This window comes from Heterodontus francisci, chromosome 32 (assembly GCF_036365525.1).
Source record: "Heterodontus francisci isolate sHetFra1 chromosome 32, sHetFra1.hap1, whole genome shotgun sequence".
Classification (NCBI taxonomy): domain Eukaryota; kingdom Metazoa; phylum Chordata; class Chondrichthyes; order Heterodontiformes; family Heterodontidae; genus Heterodontus; species Heterodontus francisci.
In genome coordinates, this window is record NC_090402.1 from 8,284,693 (window position 1) to 8,311,831 (window position 27,139).

At 43.1% G+C, this 27,139-nt stretch overlaps 1 protein-coding gene across 5 annotated transcripts in view; it reads left to right on the top strand.

Annotated features, from left to right (window-relative positions):
• Positions 1-7,008: 7,008 nt before the first annotated feature.
• The window catches only part of pomt1 (protein-O-mannosyltransferase 1), a 42,857-nt gene continuing 22,726 nt past the window's right edge, over positions 7,009-27,139 (top strand). Inside the window, exons 1-8 of one of the 5 annotated variants that reach the window (XM_068012150.1) lie at positions 7,009-7,246; positions 8,704-8,842; positions 15,489-15,595; positions 21,059-21,109; positions 24,073-24,219; positions 24,917-25,028; positions 25,127-25,192; positions 26,416-26,509. In XM_068012150.1, coding sequence (XP_067868251.1) covers positions 8,721-8,842; positions 15,489-15,595; positions 21,059-21,109; positions 24,073-24,219; positions 24,917-25,028; positions 25,127-25,192; positions 26,416-26,509 — 699 coding nt within the window. In that variant the 5' untranslated portion in view covers positions 7,009-7,246; positions 8,704-8,720. Of the gene's footprint in view, positions 7,247-8,703; positions 8,843-8,862; positions 14,901-14,967; positions 15,026-15,488; positions 15,596-21,058; positions 21,110-24,072; positions 24,220-24,916; positions 25,029-25,126; positions 25,193-26,415; positions 26,510-27,139 lie in introns of those variants that run through there. The other 4 variants (XM_068012152.1, XM_068012153.1, XM_068012151.1 and 1 more) reach the window with 4 other exon arrangements.

A 27,139-nucleotide genomic window follows, 5' to 3' on the forward strand; every position in this document is an offset into this window, starting at 1 on the left:
CTATTCCAAGAAGATTTAGAAGCTCTGAAAGAGTTACTTTATAAACATTTACCATGATAATTTTTTGTTTGTTTATAACCAGAAACGTGCATATTAGTCTTTTGGCCTTATCTATTCTTGTTTTTTCGTGTAGATTTGATATTTGAAAGGACAGACAATGGATATGTTGTGTACACTGAGGAGTTATTTATTAATGAGGCTTGAACTGGTTGGGTGTGTGCTGGCCTCTGGTTTACAGTTCAGTACCTATTGTTTATCCTTTCAAATATGTGATTTGTAATAGCTCTTTCCATATGAAAGGATCTGGTTTATTTAAATAAAGCAGCTGATGCTTTTTTCACATGACCAAATAAAGTGTTATCTTTTTTCCTTCCAGTGTGTTTGATTAAAATGGTAACAATCATTCATATCAGGTGCAGTCCTTTTAAGTTCAGAAAGATGACTTGTGTTTAATGGGTGCATTCAATTTGATGCAGACATTTATGCAATGTCTATAACTTGGTCAAATGTTACACGGCACCTCAAGAACGGGTTGGGGGAAGAGATGAACAGTAAGCTCTATTTCAGGGAAGCTTTTGAAGAAGAGGAAAGAGTTGAAGTAAAGCTGAGGGGTTTGGGTACAAAATTTCAGAAAGCAGGGCTATGATGGCTCTGCCATTGATTTTGGGGGCAGAGGAGGACGTTTAGACAATTTCTGAAGCAGAGAAGTAGGGCATTTGACAATTAACAGAATGGTTACAACACAGGAGAGCACTCAGTCTTTTGAGTCCATGCCAACTTTCTGCAAGAGCAACTCAGCTAGTCCCACTCTTCCTGCCCTTTCCCCATAACCATGCAAATTTTCTTCAGGTGCTTATCCAATTCCCTGTTGAAAGTCGAGATTGAATCTGCCTCCACCACATTCTCAGGGAGTCCATTCCAAATCCTAACCACTCTGTGTAAAAACGTTTTTCCTCTTGCCATTGGCTTTTTTTTCCAGTCACCTTAAATCTGTGTTCTTTGGTCCTTGACCCTTCTGCCAATGGAAACAGTTTCTCTCTATCTACTCTGTCTTGACCCCTCATGATTTTGAACATTGCTATCTCCTCTAAACCTTCTGTTCTCCAAAGATAACAAGCCCAGCTTCTCCAATCTATCCCTGTAATTGAAGTCCCTCATCCCTGGAACCATTCTCGTAAATCTTTTCTGCACTCTCTCTAACGCCTTCACATCCTTCCTAAAGAACGGTGCCCAACTTTATTTTGTTCCATAACAAATCTTTAATTAAACCCATTAATCAAGTATAGCTCTATTCATAGTTTCCTACATTAAATCAGTGACTACACTTCATTGGTTGTAAAGTGCTTTGGGATTCCCTGAGGTATATAAATGCAAGTTCACTCTCTTTCTTGAATAGGTAAACCTACCTATCTCTTGTTTGCTCTCTATTCAGGTATTTTAAGAGCCTCCAAGGAAAGTTGAACATTGGGCCATAGGAAGAGGATCTTTCTTGAGCCTAATTTCGAGAACGCTAGGTAGAATCATAAAGGGCTACAGCACAGAAGGCAGCCATTTAGCTCGTTATATCTGTATCAGCTCTCTGCAAGAGCAACTCAGCTGACCCCACTCGCATTTCTTTCCCCATAGCCCTGCAAATTTTTTCGCTTCAGATAATTAACCAATTCCCTTTCGAAAGCCATGATTGAATCTGCCTCCATCACACACTCAAGCAGTGCATTCCAGATCCTAACCACTTGCTGCGTAAAAAGGTTTTTCCTCATGTTGCCATTGCTGCTTTTGTCAATCACTTTAAATCTGTGTCCTCAAGTTTTCAATCCTTGTGCCTGTTTATATTGCTGCCTTCATTCCTTGAGCTATATGTATGTACTTTCCACAGATGAAACTTCCTCTTTACCTGTCTGGTGGTTCTTGGGGACTTGAAGAGCTGTAAGGTCTATTCCTGTTCCTATTTCTTATGTTATTTGTGTTTTGTTTACCTGGTTGTGTCAACTTGGTTTTTTCCTTATCTTCAACAGAGCTAAGGTGCAATACTAATACTAAACCATGTCATCAATGGACTACCTCCTACCAAATATGGATAACTTTTGAGATGACTTTTTTTCCTTTTGTATCCTGTGCAGAAGAAGGATTAGAAGATATGGGATGTGTTTAAATCTTAGACTTATCTGGGAATAAACTACATTCAAAGATGTATGGCCATATTGAAGATTAGTAGGTAATTTTAAAATTAGATCTGCATTGCCTATCATGGCAATTGCATTTTGCTGTGAAAGTCTTTTGTACTGCAGATTGTCCCTTTTGTAATGAGCTGGGCAGGAGAAGGCAGGATTACTTTTGATACAATGGCCAGCTTTTGACACTGAGATTAAATATGGCACAATAGGACAGAATGAATGCTTTCATGACATTGACATGAATAGAATTAGATCAATCTACAGAAACTTCAATTTTCCTTCACGATGGAGCAGATCTTTTTGTTTGCCGTGTCAACAAAGTACAGGCTGTCATTTGTCTGTTCAGACGCAAGACCACCAACCGTCCACTCCTGCCAGCCACACATCCTCCAGAAACTCCTCCACTTCAGTAGCATTGCTGTGTCTTTCCTGTTCTTGTTAAGCTGCCTATGTGCCAACAGTAAATGCAACCGACGATGGGTTGCCTGTCCCAAAACATCTGAGTTTTTAAATTCCACTTCAACGTGAACAGATAACGTTTGTATTGGACCGTGCAAGATCACATCTGTCCACTCCATATCAAATTCTGGCACACCGAAGCAAAAGCATGCTGTAAATGGAGGCAAATGAGCAATGAAATATTTATTTTGCAGTGTAAACTTTTACTTAGTGCTACTGAATCCAATTATGGAAAAATACTTGGAATTGCAGCTGACAAATTTTTATTAAAAGCTTACAAAAGTTGTGAACTAAATAGATAGCCAAGATAACAGGGACTGTTACAATCAAAGGCCAGATTTAAACATCCATAAATGGAGATGAAGCTTGGAGTGCCACAGTACTGAAATGGTCCTAATCAACATCTCAAATGATATCCTTTGTAACTGTGATAGTGGTGAATTATTCCTCCTTGATTCCTCTGAATCCTTTGATACAGTTGACCACAAGATCCTCCATCAACACATCACCACTGTTATCCAGTTCAGTTGGACTGCTCTCACTTGGTTCCATTCTTACCTAGCCAGTCATGGACTATAGATCTCCTACAAAGGCTTCTCCTTTTCACCTCACACTGTTATCTCTGGAATCTCCCAAGGGATTTCTCCTGTTCTTCCTTATCTAAATGCTGCTTCTCGAAGGGGAAAGGTAGGGCAAACAAATCCAGAGCTCCCTCGACGACAAAAGAGATAGAGATTAAGATTAAGAAGAAAAAATGTTCTTATGACAGATGCGGCACGGTGGAACATTGGCTAGCGGCGCAGTGGTTAGCACCGCAGCCTCACAGCTCTAGCGACCCGGGTTCAGTTCTGGGTACTGCCTGTGCGGAGTTTGCAAGTTCTCCCTGTGACCGTGTGGGTTTCCGCCAGGTACTCTGGTTTCCTCCCACAGCCAAAGACTTGCGGGTTGATAGGTAAATTGGCCATTGTAAATTGCCCCTAGTGTAGATAGGTGGTAGGAGAATGGTGGGGAGGTGGTAGGGATTATGGGATTAATGTAGGGTTAGTATAAATGGGTGGTTACTGGTCAGCACAGACTCGGTGGGCCGAAGGGCCTGTTTCAGTGCTGCATCTCTCTATGTCTATGCCAGGTAGAAATTACTACTGAGAACCAGGCTGAATATAGAACGTCCAGAGGGGAAGTGAAAAAGCAAATACGAGAAGCAAAGAGAATATGAAGAGACTGGCAGCCAACATTAAAGGGAATGCCTAAGTTTTCTCTAGACATAGTTGAGCCGATTAGGGACCATAAAGGGGATTTACGCATGGAGGCAGAAGGCATAGCTGAGGTATTAAATGAATAGTTTGCATCTGCCTTTACCAATGAAGAAGATGCAATCCAGGCAATGGTGAAAAAGGAGGAAATTCAGACACTAGAAGGGTTTAAAATTGATCAGCAGGATGTCTTAGACTGTCAGTAGTGGATAAAGCACTAGGGCCAGATTTTAACTTTGGTGGTGGGGAAACTTCTAGAAACAATAATTTGGGACAAAATTAATAGTCACATGGACAAATGCAGGTTAATTAAAGAAAGCCAGCATGGATTTTCTAAGGGAAAATCATGTTTGGCTAACTTACTGGAGTTTTTTTGAGGAGGTAACAGAGAGGATTGATGAGAGCAATGCTGTTGATGTGGTGTACATGGACTTTCAAAAGGCATTTGATTCAGTGCCACACAACAGACTTGAGCAAAGTTAAAGCCCATGGAATAAAAGGGATGGTAGCAACATGGATACGGAATTGGCTGAGTGACAGGAAACAAAGAGTAGTGGTTAATGGATGTTTTTTGGGCTGCAAGAACGTTTGTAGTAGAGTTCCCCAGGGATCAGTGTTGGGACTCTTGTTTTTCCTGAGATATATTAATGAACTAGATCTTGATGTACAGGGCAGTTTCAAAGTTTGCGGATGATACAAAACTTGGAAGCATTATGAACTGAGGAGGATGATGTAGAACTGCAAAAGGACATAGACAAGTTGGTGGAATGGGTGGATAGGTGGCAGGTGAAGTTCAATGCAGAGAAATGTGAAGTGGTTCATTTTGGTAGGAAGAACAAGGAGAGACGATATAAAATAAAGGGTACAATTCCAAAGTGGGTACAGGAGCAGAGGGACCTGGGTGTATACGTGCATAAGTTATTGAAGGTGGCAGGATAGGTTGAGAGTGTGGTTAATAAAGTATACAGTATCCTGTGCTTTATTAATAGGGGCATAGAGTACAAGAGCAAGGAGGTTATGTTGAACTTGTATAAGACACTAGTTTGGCCTCAGCTGGAGTATTGTGTCCAGTTCTGGGCACCACGTTTTAAGAAAGATGTGAGGACATTGGAGAGAGTGCAGAAAAATTTCACAAGAATGGTTCCAGGGATGAAGAACTTCGGTTATGAAGATAGATCGGAGAAGTTGGGACTGTTTTCCTTGGAGGAGAAGACTGAGAAGTGATTTGATGGAGGTGTTCAAAATCATGAAGGACCTAGACAGAGTAGAAACTGTTCCCACTCGTGAAAGGATCGAGAATGAGAGAGCACAGATTTAAAGTAATGGGTAAGAGAAGCAAAAGCGACATGAAATACTTTTTCACGCAGTGAGTGGTTAGGGTCTGGAATGCGCTGCCCAAGAGTGTGGTGCAGGCAGGTTCAATTGAGGCATTCAAAAGGAAATTAGACAGTTATCTGAAAAGGAAGAATGCAGGGTTACGGGGAGAAGGCAGGGGAATGGCACTAAGTGAATTGCTCTTTTGGGGAGCTGATGCAGACATGATGGGCCGAATGGCTTCCTTCTGCACTGTAACAATTCTGTGATTTTTGCGGATATCATCCAAAGACATGGGTCAGCTGATACCCAGTTCTGCGCCTCCATCAACTCCCTCAATTATCAGATTGATGCCCAGTTTTGGATGAGCTACAATTTCCTTCCATCAAAAATTGGGTAAACTGAAACAATCATCTTTGGTCCCACCATGAACTAGGTACCACTGTCACTGATTCTGCCTACTGTCTCAGGTTTTTAAAAAATTATTTTTTATGGAATGTGGGCATCTCTGGCACTCCAGCATTTGTTACCCATCCCTAATTGCCCTTGAACTGAGTGGTTGGCAAGGCCATTTCAGAGGGCAGTTAAGAGTCAATCACATTGCTGTGAGTCTGGAGTTACATGTAGGCCAGACCAGGGAAGGACAGCAGATTTCCTTCCCTGAAGAGCATTAGTGAACCAGATGAGTTTTTACAACAATCGATAGTTTAGTGGTACCGTTACTGATATTAGCTTTCAATTCCAGATTTTTGTTAATTAAAATTCAATTTAAGTTCCACCAGCTGATATGGTGGGATTTGAATGTGCCCCCAGGGCATTAGCCTGGGCCTCTGGATTAGCCCGGTGACTCTACCACTCTGCCACCATCTCCCCTTGTTGAACCAGGCTGTTCACATCTTGGCATACTATTCAATGCTGAGCTGACTTTCCAACCTCATAGCCACTCCATCACAAAAGCCACTGAATCCACCTCTGTAACATTGCCCACCTTCGTAATACCGATGTCTGGCCTACCTCAGCACATTTACATAGGAACAGACCATTCAGTGAGATTATGGTTGTTCGGTACCTCGACTCCATTTATTGGGTTTTGTTCCATATTCTTTGATACCCTTACACAACAAAACTTTTGTCCAATCCAATCTTGGCTATTTCAATGTTCCGCTGCCTATCCTTCACCCTCCATAAATTTCAGCTCATCCAAAACTCTCTAGTCCGTATCATATGCGACAACAACTTCAGCTTGCCCCTGTGTTTGCTGACTTACGTTGGCCCAATACAAAAATTTTAAATAAAAACAAGAAATACTCAGCAGGTCTGGCAGCATCTGTTGGATGAGGGGGATAAACATCTGCCTCCCAGGTGGATGGATAAGATCCCTCAGCACTATTCAAAGGTGAGTAGGTGCGATCTCCCTGATGACATGGCCAATATTTATCCCTTAGCCAACCCATCATTTATCTCATTGCTGTTTGTGGGAGCTTGCCGTGAGAAAATTGGTTGCCGTGTTTCTTACAACAGTGACGACACTTCACAAAGTACTTCATCGGCTGTAAAGTGCTTTGTGACATCCTGAGGAGTTGAAAGGTGCTATAGAAATGTAAGTTCCTTTTTGATGAATTGTCTGCCTTCCACTCGATGAAGATTCTTCCATTTGCACTTATTCCCAGGGTATTACCATGAAAGGGGAGTTGGCTGTATCTTCCCAGCTGCTACAGATATGCAAATTGTGCGTGCCGCGGCACCGCCCCTTACGTCGGAGTGGGCATTTCCCGTGCGTGAGGGCGAGGCGGTTGCCATGGCGACACGCTGCTGGTGATGTCAGCGCGCAGCCACCTGGCGCTCCTGGTTGAGGCCGAAGCCGCACGGGGAGGCGCCGGGACCCGGGTGTCCGCTCATCGGCTCAGACAGTGCGGGAAGCCGCTGGGTTTCCGGCTCCGAGGCTGACCGAGAGCGGATCGGCCGCCCAGACACACACACAGGCGGGAGGGTCATGAGGTGAAGGGGGCGGAGAACAAAGTGTCGGCAAGCGGACCGGGAGCTGAGGTAAAAGGGCGTCGAACCCCAGGTTGGGGTCAAATTGACCTCCCTCCAGGGAAAGAGATTGGGGGTCAAACCCCAGGGTGGGGGGATCAAAATAACCCCTACGGGATAAGGGGGGAGTGAGTGGGGGTTCAGACCCTGAGGCTCTAACCTCCTGCCCCTCAGCTCTTCCTGTCCCCCGCCGCCTTGCCCCCCCCCCCTGCCGCCTTGCCCCCGTCCCCCCCCCCCTTGCTCCCGTCCCCCCCCCCCCCTTTGACGCCTTGCCCCCCCCCCCCTGCCGCCTTGCCCCCGTCCCTCCCCCTTTGACGCCTTGCCCCCGTCCCCCCCCCCTTTGACGCCTTGCCCCCGTCCCCCCCCCTTGCTCCCGTCCCCCCCCCTTGACGCCTTGCCCCTGTCCCCCCCCCTTTGACGCCTTGCCCCCGTCCCCCCCCTTTGACGCCTTGCCCCCGTCCCCCCCCTTGACCCCGCCCCCCCTTGACGCCTTGCTCCCGACCCCCCCCCCTTGACGCCTTGCCCCCGTCCACCCCCTTGACGCCTTGCCCCTGTCCCCCCCCTTGACGCCTTGCCCCCATCCCATCCCCCCTTTGCCCCTGACCATCTCCTCCACCCCCCCCCCCCCCTCTGATTTCAAATTCCCTCATGGCAGTTTGTGAATTTGAATTTAGTGGTATAAATAAATCTGGACTGAAAAGCTAACATCAGTAGTTCTAACCATGAAATCAAATTATTGTAAAAACCCATCTGGTTCACTAATGTCCTTTTAGGGAAAGAAATCTGCCATCCTTACCCGGTCTCGATGGGCTGAATGGCCACTTTCTGTGCCGTATGTTACTCTATGTGGTTGAGTCTTAGCTGTCCTGTGAACTGGTCCTTCAAACCACACAGTCGTACCAAACCGCTACAGGAAGATATGGGAAGAATAAAATTGGACAGTCTTCCCAGTATCGAGCTCAGTATTGGATTCAGATGTGCCTGACTTGGTGATATGTTGCCACTGGGTCCAAGTCCTGAACTCCTTATGGAAGCGCAGTGTGTTCGTGGAAAAGCAGTGTGTGCACACCATCTTCACTGCTGCCTTGAGGGCAATTAAGGATGGGCAGAAAATATTTGGCTGTGACATCCACATTCTGTGGATGAATACATTTTTAAAAATACATCATGAGCACCATGAAGTTAGGTGCTATGGCAGACTTAAGATATTGTTGCTTGGGAATTCTACATTTTTGTTCATTTGTGGAATAGATTTACTATTCGTCTGTAGTGTCTTTTAGTATCATGAGAGTAATGCTGGGATTCATTGTTATTGGAAATGTAGCAGTGGTGTCCTATAGATAGGTGGGCTTGATGGATTGAAATTCTTCTGCCTGAGGGAAGCTTTACTATGGATGTTTTTATCCAACTGAATAAAAACGAAAGTGTTATTTTCTGCTCATCTTTACAATACTTAATCTTTCTTCCAGCTCCACCAGTTGGAAAAATGCTTGGGTTGCTGAAAATGCCGATTACAGTCAAGGTTCAGGTTGATGTGGTTTTAACCATTCTTACTGCCCTGGGAATTGGAAACAGACTGTGGGGGCTGACGTACCCCAGAGCTGTTGTGTAAGTCGACTTTGTTGTTTGTTTTAAATGTCATTATTTTATTGTAAATTATTTTTAGATCCATTTGCTGTCTGTTGCTAGACTGACATGAGGCTGTGTTAGAATATGGAGATGTTTTCAAATTGGTTTTCATGCAGAACAGCGCCTGTTGGCATAATTGGTTTAAATTGTATCATTGCAGATCCAATCTTTCAATCATAATGATGCTCCTGGGTAAAGAGCTAGTTAAGGGAGAGCAAAGATAGGAAGCAAAGGTTGCTGAGATAATGCTGGAAAAGAACGATAAGTCTAGACAGTGGAGCAGGATATTAATAAGGATAAGGCTGTTGTGCTGTGCATGTTTAGCAATCTGGTTGATGACCCAAGATGCAGAGCACAGTTAAACTCAATAACCTACAGGTTACAAGCTTAAAAACGTGATGACCTAAGTGAACTGTATAAGTCACGTGACTAATGAAATGATACCCTCTCAAAATGCCATGTGCAGTATTTTACCCATGCGGCTCATTCATAGTTGGTCACTTGGGTAACATTCTGCTATATGAACCCAGTCAGTGCCATCAGAAATGGGGTTGACTATCTCCTTGCTGTTGGATGATAGCTTGATGATCTCCACTTTAGACGTGTGTGCTTTTCTTCTTCCTCCTTCCCATGGGATAGTAGATAGTATCACTGGGATAGTATAGGGCAGAGAGGAGCAAGAGTTCCTAGAGTGTGTTCAGGAGAATTTTCTACCGTATTGTTTCCAGTCCAACAAGAAAGGAGGCATTGCTAGACCTGGTTCTTGAGAATGCGGTAGGCCGAGTGGATCAAGTGTTAATAGGGGAACATTTAGGGGCAGTGATCATTGTATCATAAGGTTTAGGTTGGCTATGGAAAATGACAAGGAACAATCCATAGTAAGAATAATTAACTGGGGGAAAGCCAACTTCAATGGGGTGAGAGTGGAATTGACTCAGATAAATTGGAATCAAAGGTTGGCAGGCAAAACTGTAACTGAACAATGGGCTGCCTTTAAAGAAGAGAGAGTTCAGGCACAGTCAAGGTATATTCCCACAAAGGGGAAAGGTAGGGCAAACAAATCCGGAGCTACCTGGATAAGAAAAGAGATAGAAATTAAAATGAAGAAGAAAAAGTGTGTTTATGACAGATGTCAGATGGAGAGTACAACCGAGAACCAGGCTGAATGTAGAAGGTTCAGAGGGGAATTGAAAAAGCAAATAAGAAAAGCAAAGAGGGAGTATGAGAAGAGACTGGCAGCTAACATAAAAGGGAATCCAAAAGTCATCTATAGACTTATAAATAATAAAAAGGTGATAAAAGGAGGAGTGGAACCGAATAGGGACCAAAATGAGGATTTACACATGGAGGCAGAAAGTATAGCTGAGGTATTTCATGAATACTTTGCATCTTTCTTTACCAAGGAAGATGATGCTGTGCAGGTCATGGTGAAAGAGGAGGTAGTTCAGACACTCGGTAGTGGGGAAGATTTGAGAAACGATAATCCAAGACTAAGTTAATTAAGGAAAGCCAGCACAAATTTGTTAAGGGCAAATAGTGTTTAACCAACTTGCTTGAGTTTTTTGATGAGGGAACAGGGTTGATGAGGGTAATGTGGTTGATGTGGTGTTCATGGACTTCCAAAAGGCATTTGATAAAGTGCCACGTAATAGGCTTGTTAGCAGTTAGAGCTCATGGAATAAAAGGGACAGTAGCAACATGGATACAAAATTGGCTGAGTGCCAGGAAACGGAGCGTAATGGTTAATGGTTGTTTTTCGGACTAGGTGAAGGTTTATAGTGGAGTTCCCCAGGGGTCAGTGTTGGGACCCCTGCTTTTGATCTAGCTTAATGACCTAGACCTTGGTATACAGAGCACAATTTCAAAATTTGCGGACAATACAAAACTTGGAAGTATTGTGAACTGTGAGGAGGATAGTGTAGAACTTCAAAAGGACATAGACAGGTTGGTAGAATGGGCAGAGAAGTGGCAGTTGAAATTTAATGCTCAGAAGTGTGAAATAATTCATTTTGGTAGAATGAACATGGAGAGACAATATAAAATAAAGGGTACAATTCTAAAGGGGGTGCAGGAGCAGAAGGACCTGGGTGTATACATGCATAAATCATTGAAGGTGGCAGGGCAGGTTGAGAGAGTGGTTAATAAAGCATACAGACCCTAGGCTTTATTAGTAGGGGCATAGAGTACAAAAGCAAGGAAATTATGTTAAACTTGTAATAAATACTGGTTCGGCCTCAACTGCAGTATTGCATCCAGTTCTGGGCACCACGCTTTAGGAAGGATGTGAAGGCGTCAGAGTGCAGAAAGGATTCAGGAGAATGGCTCCAGGGATGAGGGGCTTCAGTAACGGACATAAGAGTTAGGAGCAGAAGTAGGCCATTCGGCCCTTGAGCCTGCTCCGCCATTCAATAAGATCATGGCTGACCTGTTTGTGTCTCAAATTCCACACTCCTATCTACCCCAGATAGTCTTTGATTCCCTTGCCGAACAAGAATCTATCTACCTCCGCCTTAAAAATATTCAATGACCCTGCCTCCACCACCTTCTGAGGCAGAGTTCCAAAGTTGCACAACCCTCTATGACAAAAAATTTCTCCTCATCTCTGTCCTAAAAGGGCAATCCCTAATTTTAAAACAGTGCCCCCTATTCTGGACTCCCCCACAAGAGGAAATGACCTTTCCACATCCACCTTGTCAAGACTGTTCAGGATCTTATATACTTCAATCAAGCCTCCCCTCACTCTCTAAACTCTGGCGAAAACATGCCCAGTCTGTCCAACCTTTCCTCATAAGACAACCACGCTCATTCCAGGTATCAATCTAGCAAACCTCCTCTGAACTACCTCTAACGCATTTACATCCTTCCTTAAATAAGGAGACCCAAAACTGCACACAGTATTCGAGATGTGGTCTCGCCAATGCCCTGTATAACAGAAGCATAACATCCTTATTTTTATTTTTAATTCCTCTCGTAATAAAGGATAGCATTCCATTAACTTTCTTTATTTCTTGCTGTACCTGTATACTAACTTTTTGTAACTCATGCACTAGAACATCTAGATCTCTCTGCACCTTGGAGTTCTGCAGTCATTTTCTGTTTAAGTAATACTCTGCTTTTTTATTCTTCCTGCCAAAGTGAACAACTTCACATTTTCCCACATTATACTTCATCTGCCAGATTTTTGCCCACTCACTCAACCTATCTATATCGGTCTGCAACCTCCATATGTCTTCACAACATACTTTCCTACGTATCTTTGTGTCATCGGCACATTTAGCTACAAAGCCATCACTCCCCTTATCTAAGTCGTTTATATAAATTATAAAAGTTAAGGCCCCAGCACAGACTCCTGCGGGACTCCACTTGTCACATGCTGCCACTCAGAAAAGGACCCTTTTAAGCATATTCTCTGTTTTCTGCCAGCCAGCCAATCTTCTATCCATGCTAATATGTTACCCTCTACACCATGAGCTCCTACTTTGCACAATAACTTTTTATGTGGCACTTTGTCAAATGCCTTTGGAAGTCCAAGTGTAATATATCAATGGGCTCCCCTTTATCCACAGCACATGTTACTCCTTCAAAGAATTCTTAGAAATTGGTTAAACATGATTTCCCTTTCACAAAACCATGCTGACTATTCCGATTACCTTGAGTTTTTCTAAGTGCCCAGCTATAGCCTCCTTAATGATCGATTCTAACAACTTCCCCATGACAGACGTCAAACTAACTGGCCTACAGATACTTGTTTTCTCTCTCCTTGAATAGAGGGGTTATATTTGCTACTTTCCAGTCTGCTGGAACCTTTCCAGAATCCAGCGAATTTTGAAAAATTAACACCAATGCATCTACTACCTCATTAGCCACCTCTTTTACGACCCTAGGATGAAGTCCATCAGGACCCAGGGGACTTGTCAGCCCGCAGCTCCATCAGTTTGCTCAGTACCATTTCCCTGGTGATTGTAATTTCACCAAGTTCCTCTCTTCCTTCCACCTCCTGATATACAGCTATTACTGGAATGTTTTTTGTATCTTCTATAGTGAAGGCAGAAGCAAAATATTTGTTCATTTCATCTGCCATTTCCTTATTATCTACTATTAGCTCCCCATTCTCACTCCCTAGAGGACCAACACTCACTTTACTTACTCTTCCTTTTTAAATACCTGTAGAAACTCTTGCTATCTTTTACATTTCTACCTAGCTTCCTCTCATACTCTAATTTCTTTCTCCTGATTAACGTTTTAGTCATTCTCTGCTGCTCTTTATATTCTGACCAATCATCTGACCTGCCAGTCATCTTTCTGCAATTATGCTTTTTCCTTAAGATTGATGCTTTCCTTAACTTCTTTAGTTAGCCATGGATGGTGGGTCCTCCCCTTAGAATTTATGTAGATAGAGTGGAGAAGTTGGGACTGTTTTCCTTGGAGAAGAGAAGATTGAGAGAAGGTTTGATAGAGGTATTCAAAATCATGAGGGGTCTGGACAAAGTAGATAGAGGGAAACCGTTCCCATTGGTGAAAGGATCGAGAACCAGAGGGCACAGATTTAGGTTAATTGGCAAAAGAAGCAATGGCGACATGAGGAAAAACTTTTTTATGCAGCGAGTGGTTGGGATGCACTGCCTGGGACTGTGGTAGAGGCAGGTTCAATCAAGGCACTCGAAAGAATTGGATTATAATCTGAAAGAAAGAATGTGCAGGTCTATGGGGAGAAGGCAGGGGGGTGCGGCACTCGGTGAATTGCTCCTTCAGAGAGCCAGCACAGACACGACACGCTGAATGGCCTCCTTCTGTGCTGTAACCATTCTATAATTCTTTGATCATGCATTTCCTCAGGATTTGTTGCATTTTGTGTTAAATATGGAAATATCCATTACTGTCATTTGTTCAGACTGTTTCTTTACAGCTTTTGAGTTGGAAGTTCACTGGTAGATGATCAGTTTTTCCCAATCTCATTCCTCATTAAATCAAACCAGTTCAGAGTCTTCAGTTTACTTTGGGGCCATGTGTCAAACCTGTTTAGTTTGTTCTATTCAGTGTCAGTTAGAACATAAGAATGTAAGGGATAGGAGCAGGCGTAGGCCACGCAGTCCCTCAAGCCTGCTCCACCAATCATTAAGATCAATTCAATTCCACTTTCCTGCTCTATCCCCATATTTCTTGATTCCCTTAGTATCCAAAAAAGGGACCAAGTATATGCTCTATAGTTGATGATCAGGAGAATAAGGGCATATAAAGATTTTCACTTTTGCTTGTATAGGATTTTAAGGCCTCTTCAATAGGGTTTTAACTACTTTATCGGGTGTCGCTGCTTCATCTTTGTCAAGCAAAGTCTTTCAAAATCCCCCATCTGATAGCATATTTCCAAGATGGGCAAGCCAGTTGACTTTCTTCTGTGTATCACCCTATTAGGAAAAGAATGGTCATCACTTCATCTTTATATTTAGTGGTAAGCCCAAAGTTAGCATTTCTCATATGTTTGCCAGTAGAGCTCCAGATCTTGTGCTTATATTCACCTATACACATTCCTACACACAAAGGGTTTACAGGGTTCAGTTATCCAGGGAGCAATGCCATCAGGAACTATATTCTATGTTAAGCTTGTAATGTAGAGCTTAACTAATAGAGGATGTGAACACTGTGAAACTACTATAAGCCGATCCTTTATTTAATACTTTTGGGGGAAAAAAAGCTTTGAAGGGCAAAACTCATTCACCAGTTAGATAATTTAATATTAGACACAGTGTTGGCAATAATGGATGTACTGAGGAATGAAGGCTTTAACAGAACTCCACTGCACACCCATGAAGCTGTGATTGAACCTGCCTCCACCACACTCTGGCAGTGCATTCCAGATCCAAACCACTCGCTGTCTAAAAAAGGTTTATCCTCATGCCATCTTTGGTTCTTTTGCCATTCACTTTAAATTGGTGTCCTCTGGCTCTCATCCTTTCTGCCAGAGATGGCAAAGATGACTCCAAAATAGGTGGTGACTGCCTTTTGATGAAGTGAGGAAACTACAGCACTGGGTGTCAAGGTAACTATTCTCAAAATCTTTTGCAGTGTGTGATGATTATGTATTGTAAAGCTTTAATGCTTTTCAGCAGCTGATATAGGAAACAATACTGATTCCAAAGCCTAAAGATTCAGAGCCACAGAAATGTGAGTATTTGGAGAACAAGTACAAATGGCCCAATTCTCCTCATTCTCTTCTTCAAATGTTTTGCGAAGTAGCTTTGCTTAACCCCAGGTATTTATAGCTGTTACCCTGAGATACAGTGAAAACACTGATATCCTCAAAAGTTCAGTGGAAAGTGCAAAAGGTAATAGCTGTGTTGGCAATGTTTTGTTGAAAACACGACAAAGGAATTTTGAATCTTATCTATTTTGAGAAACCTGTTTTCAATAATTACTGCTAAAATTCAAAGATTGCCAGCCAACCTATATTTAATGTGTAACGGACCACATGTTTGCAACTTTGTAGTCTGCTATTGAGTAATCTCATAACCTCATTGTTAGATTTGTCATGAAATCATTATCAGACAAGCTGGATGCTGCACTTAGCTCAGTTTTGTCCCTGTTCCTTAGAAGTTCATTGATTGTGGCGTCCAAAATCTCTTGCCAGGTTTGATGAAGTTTATTATGGACAATTTGTCTCCTTGTACATGAAACAAATGTTTTTTATCGACGACAGCGGACCTCCACTTGGTCACATGATTCAGGCTGTTGGAGGTAAGAAAATTGTACCTTTTAAAGGAAAGTTCTTGAATAAATGCTGAATTCACCATCGTTTCCATTATCACTAACAATTATTGACCATTTGTTAAAAAGAAACAAAACCTCGTATCACCTCCAGAATAGAGCATAGCTTTTCAATGTTATTGATAACAGCAAAGAACAAGAATATTTGTAAATGTTCATTCCCACTTGTAGTTTTGCTCATGTCCTGCATTAGTGAAGGCAAGGGTAATAGATTAGAAGCACTTAGTACAGGCAAAGAGGTAGGCAGCAGAGCTCTGAATGAATTAGAGTTTGTGTAGGGTGGAGTTGGGGAAGCCAGCTGACCTTTTGGAAAACAAAAATAAATTACCGCAGATGCTGAAAATAGCAGGTCAGGCAGCATCTAGAAGAAGAAACAGTTGTTTCAGGTCGATGACCTCTCATCAAAACTGGGAAAAGTTAGAAATATAATAGGTTTTAAGCAAGTGAAAGTGGAGGGGGGAGAGGGTGGAAAAAGAACAAAAGGGAAGGTCTATAATAGGGTGAAAGATAGAGAGATTAAATGGTAAAAAAAAGTTGGTGCAGGGCCAAAAGGAGTGGTAATGGGACAAATAAAGAAAAAAGATGTGTCTAGAATCATAGAATGGTTGCAGCACAGAATAGGCTGTTCGGCCCATCGTGTCCATGCCGGCTCTCTGTAAGAGCAACTCACCTAGTTCCACTCCCCGCTTTTTCCTCGTAGGCTTGCAAATTTTTTCTCTTCAGATAATTGTCCAATTCTGTTTTTGAAGCCACGATTGAATCTGCCTCCACCACACTCTCAGGCAGTGCATTCCAGATCCTAACTACTCACTGCGGGAAAAAAAAGTTCTTCCTCATGCTGCTGTTGCTTCTTTTGCCAATCACCTTAAATTGGCGTCCTCAAGTTCTGGATTCTTCTGCCAATGGGAACAGTTTCTCCCTACCTACTCTGTCTAGACCCCTCATGATTTTGAATACCTCTATTAAATCTCCTCTTCATCTTCTCCAAGAAGAACAGACTCAGCTTCTCCAATCTATCCACATAACTGAAGTTCCTCATCCCTGGAACCATTCTTGTAAATCTTTTCTGTACCCGTTCTAATGCCTTCACATCCTTCCTAAAGTGTGATGACCAGAACTAGACACAATACTCCAGTTGAGGCTGAACCAGTGTTTTATAAAGGTTTATCGTAACTTCCTTGCTTTTGTGCTTCATGCCCCAACTTTGAAGCCCAGGATCCTGTATGCTTTATTCACCCCTTTTCTCAACCTGCCTTGCCACCTTCAATGATTTGTGCACATATACCCGCAGGTCCCTCTGCTCCTGCATCCCCATTTAAAATTGTACTCTTTATTTTCAATGTGTCTCCTCATTCTTTCAACCAAAATGAATCATTTCACACTTCTCTGCATTGAACTTCATCTGCCACTTGTGCGCCCATTCCCCAAGCCTGTCTGCGTCCTCTTGAAGTTCTGCACTATCCTCCTCACAGTTCACAGTATTTCCAAGTTTTGTGTTGTCTGCAGATTTTGAAATTGTGCCCAGTAAATCTCAGTCTAGGTCATTAATATATATCAGGAAGAGCAGGAGCCCCAACACCAACCCTGAGGAACTTCACTAAATACCTTCCTCCAGTCCGAAAAGCAACCTTTCACTGCTACTCTCTGTTTCCTATCACTGAGCCAACTTCGTCTCCATGCTGCTGTTGTCCCTTTTATTCCATGGGCTCTAACTTTGCCGACAAGCCTGTTACATGGCACTTTATTAAATGCCTTTTGGAAGTCCATGTACACCACATCACCCGTATAACCCCTATCAACCCTCTCTGTTACCTCATCAACAAACTCAAGTAAGTTAGTTAAAAATGATTTGCTCTCAGCATATCCGTGTTGGCTTTCCTTGATTGATCCGAGTGACTGCCTTGAGGAGGTGTGAATGGCAGAATGATGAACAGTTGCCATCTGAAAGCAAAAACAAGGGGAAAATGAGAGTGAAATAGAAACCTGCAAAGATAAAGGAAACAAAATGTGGGCAGAGATTATGGTCTGAAATTGTTGAACTCCATGTTGAGTCTGGAAGGCTGTAAAGTGCCTAATCGAAAGATGAAATGCTGTTCTTCGAGCTTCATTGGAGCACCGTAGAAAGCGAAGGACAGAGAGGTCAAAGTGAGAGCAAAGTGGAGAATTAAAATGATAGGCAACTGGGAGCTCAGGGTCACGCTTGCGGACTGAGCGGAGGTGTTCCTCAAAGCTGTCACCCAATCTGCGTTAATCTCCCTAATGTAGAGCAGAATGCATTGTGAGCAGCGAATACAGTATACCAAATTAAAAGAAGTACACAAATCACGTTTTCACCTGGAAGGAGTGTTTGGGGTCTTGGACGATGAAGAGTGAGAGGCGGTAAAAGGGCAGGTGTTGCTTCTCCTGCACTTGCATGGAAAGGTGCCATGGGAAGGGGAGGCAATATTGGGGTGATTGAGGAGTGGACAAGAGTGTTGTGGAGGGAACAGTCCCTTCAAAATGTTGGAAGGGGAGGGGGAAGATGTGTTTGGTGTTGGCATCATGCTGGAGGTGGAGGAAATGGTGGAGGATGATCCATTGAATATGGAGGCTGGTGAAGTGGAAGGTGAAGGCAAGGGAACCCTATCATGGTTCTGGGAGGGAGAAGGAGGGGTGAGAGCAGAAGTGCGGGAAATGGGACGGACGCAGTCCAATGGTGGGGGAATCCTCGGTTGAGGAAAAAGGAAGATGTCGCAGAAGCGCTGGTGTGGAAGGTTGCATCATCAGAACAGATGCAACACCGAGAGAAACTGGTAGAATGGAATGGAGTCCTTACAGGAAGAAGGGTGTGAGGAAGAGTAGTCAAAGTGGCTGTGGGAGGCAGTGGGCTTATAATGAATATTGGTTGATAGCCTAACCCCAGAAATGGAGACAGAGAAGTCGAGGAAGGGCAGGGAGGAATCGGAGATGGACCGTATGAAGGTGTGAGAAAGGTGGAAATTGGAAGCAAAGTAGATGAAATTTTCCCATTCAGGGCTAGAGCAGGAAACGGCACTGATACAGCCATCAATGTATCAGAAAAAGAGGGAAAGGAGGAGGCCTGAGTTGGGCTGGAACAAGGAATGTTCCACATATCCCACAAAAAGACAGGCATAGCTGGAACCCATGCGGGTACCCATAGCAACAACTTTTTTTGGAAGATGCGAGTTGAGTTAAAGGAGGAGTTAATCAATGTGAGAGCAGGTTCAGCCATGCGGAGGAGGGTGGTGGTGGATAGGGACTCCATTCAAGGGAGAAGTGGAGAGCCCCAAAGCCGTCCTGGTGGGGGATGGAGGTGTAGAGAGATTGGACAGCCATGGTAAAGAGGAGACAGTTAGGGGCAGGAAATTGGAAACTGTTGAAGTGACGGAGGGCATCAGAAGAGTGCAGCTGGTAGGAGACTGGACAGGAGGAGAAAAAATAGAGCCAAGATGGAAAGAAATCCATTCAGTGGAGCAGGGACAGGCTGAAACAATGGGTCTACCAGGGCAGTCCTGTTTGGGGATTTTGGGAATGAGGTAGAATTGGACTATTCGGGGTTGGGGGACTATGAGGTTGGGGGCTGTTTGGGGAAAATCTCTGTGACAGTCCTGGAGATAATGTCTGGATGTTTAGTGGTGGGGCCATGGTGCAGGGGGTGGTAGGAGGAAGTGTCAGAGAGGCGACAGAAGAAGAGCTTGGCGTTGTGCGAGTTCAAAATGCAATGAGGTGAGGTCGAAAGGAGTTGAAGCTGAGGCCTTTGCTAAGGACAGATCATTCAGGGTCAGAGAGGGGAATGTTGGAGGGTGTTGTGAATAGAAGCAAGGGGTAAGATTAGAAGAAGTGATGTGGTCAGAGGGCGGTGAAGGGGAAGAAAGACCCTGAGGGGCGTTGCCTTTCCCTGTAATATATTTGGTTTTCAAAAGAGATATAAGTGCAGAGACGAACTGTGGTTATTGGGTTGGGAGGTGTATGCTTGTAAAATGTAAAGATTGACTCCAGTTCTATCCTGCACCAACTGGATTTATGGAGTATTAGCATAGTGCACTGTGGTGACAGGGTGGCATTAGCGATTTTTACGAAGGCAGTCTCTGTGCTATATGTACTATGTAGGGTAGGTGATGATATTATGATGGGAGAGGTGATGAAGCATTTGAGGACCTCGGAGGATCGCTGAGCAGACTGTCACTCATTTGGCAGAATGCCTCATTGTCAGAACTTCCAAACAAGCACCAAGACATAGCTTGGCTGGTGGTGAGAAGGGCTCTCCCTGTCAGATCCTTCCAGCAAGCCTGGAATCTCACTGATTCTGCACGTTGCCTTTGAGGCAGCTGCGGTGGGGAAGAGACCATTGTCTACCTCCTCCTGGAATGTGTCTTCGCAAAGCACGTTTGGAAAGAGATGCAGTGGTTTTTCTTGAAGTTCTTCCTGAGCAGCTCCTGGTCTCTATGCTCTATGGGCTGGTCCCAGGGACGCACACCAAGATAGGAGGACCACCAACGCAGTGAAAGACACACTTTGGTCTGCCTGAAACTTGCTGGCCTTCCAGTGCAAAGAGCTGGTTGATGACTGACTGTTGCAGACTGGCACATTCCAAGGTCCAGGACTACCTGCTGAGACTCAATAGGGTAAGGTCCTCCTGCCAGAGTGTACTGAGGGACTGAAAACCATGTAAAACCACTCAGACTTTATGCACCAGAGAATGTTTGACATGAAATGAAAATGTACATTGTAAATATAACCTGTAATGGCAATTGTAGTGAGGCACCTTGTACTGTATTGTAAGAAATTGTTTTGTATTGCACTTTTATGTCAAACTTGAACCGTTATGTAATGTACTTTTACAAATTTTTATGAATAAAGTATATTTTGGGGGGGAAAAAGTGACCTCAGAGAGGAGCGGGACCTCAGAAAATGGCAGGTGATATTGGAGTGTTTCAGTTGTCCTTCAGCCTGACTGGCCTGGGAAAGACTCAATGTGGCAAAGTTGCTACCCCTAATGGTTATCCTGTCACTCTTGCTGAAAATCCCCAGGTATGCAAAGGATTCGGCTGCCTTGATCAAGTATCCCATTGACACTCTTAAGAAAGATATCAGTGGCCTCCTACCCATCATTCTGAATCCCAGCATGACTGCCACCTTTTGGAGCTTTGGAGGGAAATAACCAGGAAAGTAGTGGGAGTATAATAATTTTGAGCACGCAAGTGTGGGAAGAGTAATACACAGCATCAGCAGAAAGCAAAACTAAAATTGCCATTTGGTCATTGAGCCTGTTCAGCCATGGTGAGGCAGTGACCTTTTTGATAACACTAAGAAACCTGATTTTGCTTTTCTATTTTCAAAAGTATAATGTGAAGAATCTATGAAAGAACTTTGTATTTGTTGCTTTTTTAAAAAGTACTAATTGCTCTGATGTATTTGGCATTTCATTTCCAGCATATTTTGGTGGTTTTGATGGGAACTTTGCTTGGAACAGAATTGGCGCAGGTAGGAATTACTTGGTCTTTTTCTGTTGTGTTTATTCTGGCGGAAGTGAGCAGTATTGTGATGGCCCAAGCTAACTGACCCTAAACACAAGTAAAAATAGAGAACTGAAGCTCACGTAAAACATTTTATCTGTTATGCACAAGCCACCTACTGGCTCTAAATGGAACCTTGGGTTCTGTTCATGCTTACTGCCAGTCTGCACTGAGGAATATTAAATTGCAGTAATTCTTCTATTTAAGACTTATTTAAGCAGCGATAATCACGTTCATAACTGAGGTTCCTCTAGTAGGTGGGTATCAGATAGCCGTAGATTATTTTGTTGCTGGCAGGATGGCTTTAATTTAAAGGATAAAGTATGGGTATACTTTACTGCTCATGTGTTTTGACATTTTGCATCTATATTGGCTTTGTCATTACAAAATTGAGGACACTCAAATAATGATTCTATTCACCTTTCAGTCCGAAAGCATGATACCGAGCTTCCGGTTGCTTGTCATTGCAACACAGCCCCCGGCCCTGCTCCCATGCCAACATTTCTGTCTTGTGTTCCAGTGAAAAGCAACACAAACTCGAGGAGCAGCACCTATTCTTTTGATTAGGCACTGTACGACCTTGCGGACTGAACCTTGAGTTCAATTACTTCAGAGCATGACTGGCCTTTTTTAATATATTTTTTTAACCATGTACCTGTTTTCATGTAGACGCAGCTGCTCATTATTCCGCTATTAACACTTTCTCTGGACTGTTGTTTCGTCTTTCACCACAAACATTAACACACTTTTTGCTTTCGTCACAGGACATCTCTCCTGCCCTCTGCCCTATCACACCCATTCCCTTTTGTTCTGTTTCCCACCAGCACCCCACCCCACCCCTTCCACTTGCTTAAAACCTAATTCTTTTCTAACCTTTGCCAGTGCTGATGAAAGGTCACAGACCTGAAATGTTAACTCTGCTTCTCTCTCCACAGATGCTGCCTGAACTGCTGAGTATTTCCAGCACTTTCTGTTTTTATTTCAAAAATGAGGACACATGGATAAGAGAAATGGGGCTATAATGAGCCTCAAGTCAAGCTGTAAACCAGTACATTGTTCAAAGAAATAATTTGGGTTTGCTAGAGCTTTTTAAAGTAATGACTGAGTGCATATCTATCAACAGCTATTAGGATGTGTTTAGAGGATGTTTATATTGAAACCGGTTCATTTAACACAGTACCGAGGGTAGGGTAGCCTAGTATTACGGTACTGGAATAGCAACCCAGAGGTCATGAGTGAAATTTGCCACCTTGGCAAATTGTGAAATTAAATTCATTAAATTTGGTAATTAGTGGGCTAGCACCAGAATAATTACTATACTGATGCAGTAATGGACAAGTCTTGTTGTTAGCTGATAGATCTGCTTCTATATCAAACTGTTGTTTAACTAGTTGGTGGACAGCTCACCCAACCTGGGCAGCAGCCCTCAGCTAACTGGGTTTGGATCGCCTTCGTCTTGTGCTGATATGCCTGAGCTGTTGCCCATTCAATTTACTTATTGTTGAAATTAGTAGCAACTGTTGTCAGTTATGTAGTGACGATATATGTCAGTCAGGGTAGTGTATGCCGTTCTCATAGCATTGTTGCTTTTGCTCTTGGTGGCAGAGTTCACAGGAGTGACGTCCTGTCAAAAGTAACCTTCATGATTTGCTTTAATGCTGTAACTTGTATATAGTGCAGCTGTAGTTTGCCACTCGTGGCAGCGGGTGGATATTGATTCCCATGGCAAGGGCACCGATCAAGCAAACTGTTATATCCTGGATGGTGTCAAGTTTCTTGGGTGTTATTTCCACTGCATCCATCTAGGCACAGGATGCACTCTGGATAGGGGATTTCAATGTGTACCACCAAGAATGGATTAGTAGTATCGCCACTGACTGAGCTAGCAGGTAGAGAACACCAAAAAATCAGCTTGGGTTTACCCAAATGAGGGTAGATTCCATTCCCCTCTATCCAATCGAAGGCAGAGAATCACCTGCATTGGCTTCTCTTCCTGCTCATGTACCTTTTACCTGTGGCGCCGCCCCAAGGATCTGTATTTGGCCTCCCTCCTAATCTGTATGCTGCTCCGCAGCAACATTATCTGAGCACAGCATCAGGCTCCATATGTAGGCTGTAACTCTCACAGCTCTACCTTACTGTTACCTCTCATGACCCCTCTACTGCCTGATTTATCACACTGCTTTTCTTTCATTCTGTGTTAGATGAGCAGAAATTTCCTCCAGTTAAATATTGGGAAAACCCGAAGTCATTGTATTCGATCCCTGCCACAAACTCCGTTCCCCAGCCACCTACTCCATCCCTCTCCCTAGCCACTGCCTCTTTCGCATTTCCAGTTGTCATTGCTCCCATTGGTGGCCATGCCTTTGGCTACCATGATCCTAAGTGCTGGAATTCCATCCTTAAACCTCTGCCTTTCTGCCATCTTTCCTCCTCTAAGACACTCCTTAAAAGCTAACCTGTCTTAATCTCCTTATGTGGCTTGGTGTCAAATTTTTGCTTGCGAACACTGCCGTGAAGCAGCTTGGATGTCTTGCTACATTAAAGGCACTATGTAAATACAAGTTGTTTATTTTGGTCTGCTTTTCCTTACCCTTCGATTGCAGTTCACCTTACACTGACCAAAGCTGCCTCATTTTTCCTCTTTGTTTTTCTCTGACTTGGAGTCGGTAAATATATTATGTAAATTCTCCTCCTCTCAACGACACCTGTTTAAAACGTCTGAGACAAGCCAGTCAGAATGAGGCAGTTTAAACTGTGCGGAATGTTTGCCAACATTTGTAGTATCAGCAGTATTCCCTGGTTTCTCCTGTTCTGTTGTCCATGAAGCTTGAATGTCAATCAGAGTGGGGAAAGTTTACATTGGTGGTAATCTTCCCTTTCTACCAGTTGGAATGGTATATTGTAACATTTGTGCTTTCTTTTTCTCAGAGTACACGGGGAATGTCCCAGTTTGGAACCTAAGGTTCATCCCAGCTCTAGCTGGTGCACTCTGCATCTCGCTGGTGTACCAAATTGTAGTAGAGCTTAAGTATTCACACTTCTCAGCTCTTATTGCTGCTCTTCTCATCATGTTTGGTAAGAGCTACACTTATTACTAAAGGAAACATGGCATTCAAGTTATGTCATGGCTTTTTCTTAGTAAGTGTTACAGCATGTAGAATGTGGGAATTGTTATCTAATTGCTAATATTGGGTGTAAGAAGTTGTATAGCATTGTACTCATTCTTCAATGGAGTGTGGGGAGTCCCCTTTTACATGCATACGGAATGATACTGCACATCACATACAATTATAATATCATTTTACATAAAGAGCGCACCCCTGACATTTTTAGATTCCTATTCCCCTTCATTAGTTTGTCATAGTTGTCTCATTACTAACCATTGTCTGGAGCTTTTACAATCATTAATCAATTGACCTTGAATCCCATTTTTACCAGTGGCACCAATTTCTTACTCTGCTCTGAGTGGGAAAAAATAGCATGACTGGAAAGGTGGTGGCTCTTTGTATTCAACAGATGGTTGTTGAACTATTCAGATTACTTTTTAAAACTATATAATATGAGATGCCAGAGGATCATCAGCAAGGTTCTGTTTATGCATCCTGTGGACCAAGCTGAGCTCAACACTCAACTTTGTCATTTGTGATTCTATTTATAGTGCTGTGTGGTATCTACTTTATATGCATTGCTGTCAGCTTAAAAAGCACTTATGCGATATATCTGATTAGTTCCAGTACTTAGTTATGCTCTGGTTTTTTTCTTTTTGAAACAGAAAACTCCTTAATAACCCAGTCACGGTTTATGCTCCTGGAATCCGTTCTCATTTTCTTTGTACTGTTGGCAGTTTTGTCTTATCTGAAATTCTACAATATACAGAGACGCAGGTATGATGAAGAGCTTTCAAGCGTGTCTTTGTGCTGTGAACATTGGAATGAATGCGATGACGAAGTTAATGCCTCATGTCAATTGTGGTTTGTTTCAGCTCATTCTCAGTGAGGTGGTGGTTTTGGCTTTCTCTAACTGGAATAGCATGTGCACTTGCTATTGGGTGAGTTTCTTCACACATCTTCAAGCTAGTGATGGCAGCTCATCTGCTTAAGTGACGCTGCTGCAGGCTGAACAAGAGAAGGTGGTAGCTGAATTCATGTTCTTGAATCTAATCTCCATGAATAGCTAAAATTATTGCGATGCTCCAATTTGTAATAGCATAATCTCCAGGGTATTGTCTTCATTTTTATTACAATTGAGAACCAGGTGAAAAAGTAGGAATGGGAATTTGGGCTTTCCTATTGCAGACCCGGTGTGTTGCTGAGCTATTAGAACCAGGAAGGTCCTAAAGTTGATGCCCAGTCTGTGTTGAGTGGTTTCTCGGCCAGGGTGGCGGTAGGGCTCCTCCATTTTGTGTCTCTACTCCCTGAGATCAAAAGCAGGATGAAGATTCAGCCAGGATTCCTACTCCCAATCACACTCTGGTGACCCTTGTTGAAATGTTCAATTCATCAGCTGAGCTTTATCATAGAATATGGAAACTTACAGCACAGAAGGAGGCCATTCAACCCATCATGTCTGTGTTGGCTCTTTGAAAGAGCAGTTGCGCTTATTCCCACACCCCTGCTTTGTGTCCGTAACCCTGTAAGGTCCCCATCCTCAAGTGCCTATCCAGCTCCCTTTTAAAATTATTCATGGAATCAGCTTCCACCACCTTTTCAGGCAGAACATTCCAGATCCTGATAACTGAGTGGAAAAAATTTCCCTTAATCTCCCCTCTAGATCTTTTGCCAACGACTTTAAATCTATGACTTTGGGTTATTGACCCGCTCTCCAGAGAGCATCGTTTTTCTCTATCTACTCTATCTAAAAGGCTCATCATTAGCTCACCTCTTAACCTGCTCTGTTCCAAGTGGAACAGCCCTAACCTTTCCAACCTCCCCTCTTTAACGACTTTCTAACCTGGGAGCTTCCCTGTCTCTGTGGCTCGTTTCTATACTGGGCAGTTTATGTACCCATTGATTCTTTGCTGGAGACGGTGGCACTTTGCGCACAGCCCACCGCTTTCACTTCTGCAATCCTGATTCTTCAAAAAAAGGTAACGAAAAATTCAAGTGCCCTGGGACGTCAGCGCTGCAGCATTTTCTGTCCATTATATAGTGATTAATTGTAATTACCTTTTAGTGTGAAAAGCTAGATCCTCCATTATTAGCTTAATTAAAAGTGTAAACTTTGGATTTCTGAACATTGTCCATGGTTGATTTTATTTTGATGTGTTAACAGGGTAAAGTATATGGCCATGTTCACTTACCTCCTCCTATTGGCTGTTGCTGGAGTACATACTTGGCAGATAATTGGGGATACGGCATTATCAAATGTAGGTATCTCTGCTATTGATTTTAATTTAGCTTTACGTGGCAGAGGTTTTATATAGTACATCAATTGGCTTAACAATTTCGGAGCCTGAATACGCACCTATACTAGCAGATGTCTGTGGCACTGCTACAGTAAGTCAGAAGATACACTATTTTATAAAGACAGGAGTAATATACAATATAATATGCAAATTTAGTATTCATAACATGTGTAAAGGTAATGTTCTATCAAGGCCACAGAGTGTGATTGCCATGTATAGGCGTAATCCGAGGTCAGTTAGAAGGCTTAAAGGAAAAAAAATTGTATTTTTACAGGGCCTTTCACAACCTCAGGATGTCCCAAAGTGCTTTACAGCCAATGAAGTACATCTTTAGGAAACACAGCAGTCAATTTGCACACAGCAAGGTCCCAAAAACAGCAATGTGAGCAAGATAGTAATGCTTGGGTACATTCTCTGGTCAGTTAGAGGATGTTTATTATTGGTGGAGTTGTGGATAATGATGAGGATTGTCAGAGGAGACAGCAGGATATAGATCGGTTGGAGACTTGGGCGGAGAAATGGCAGATGGAGTTTAATCCGGACAAATGTGAGGTAATGCATTTTGGAAGGTCTAATGCGGTGGGAGGTATA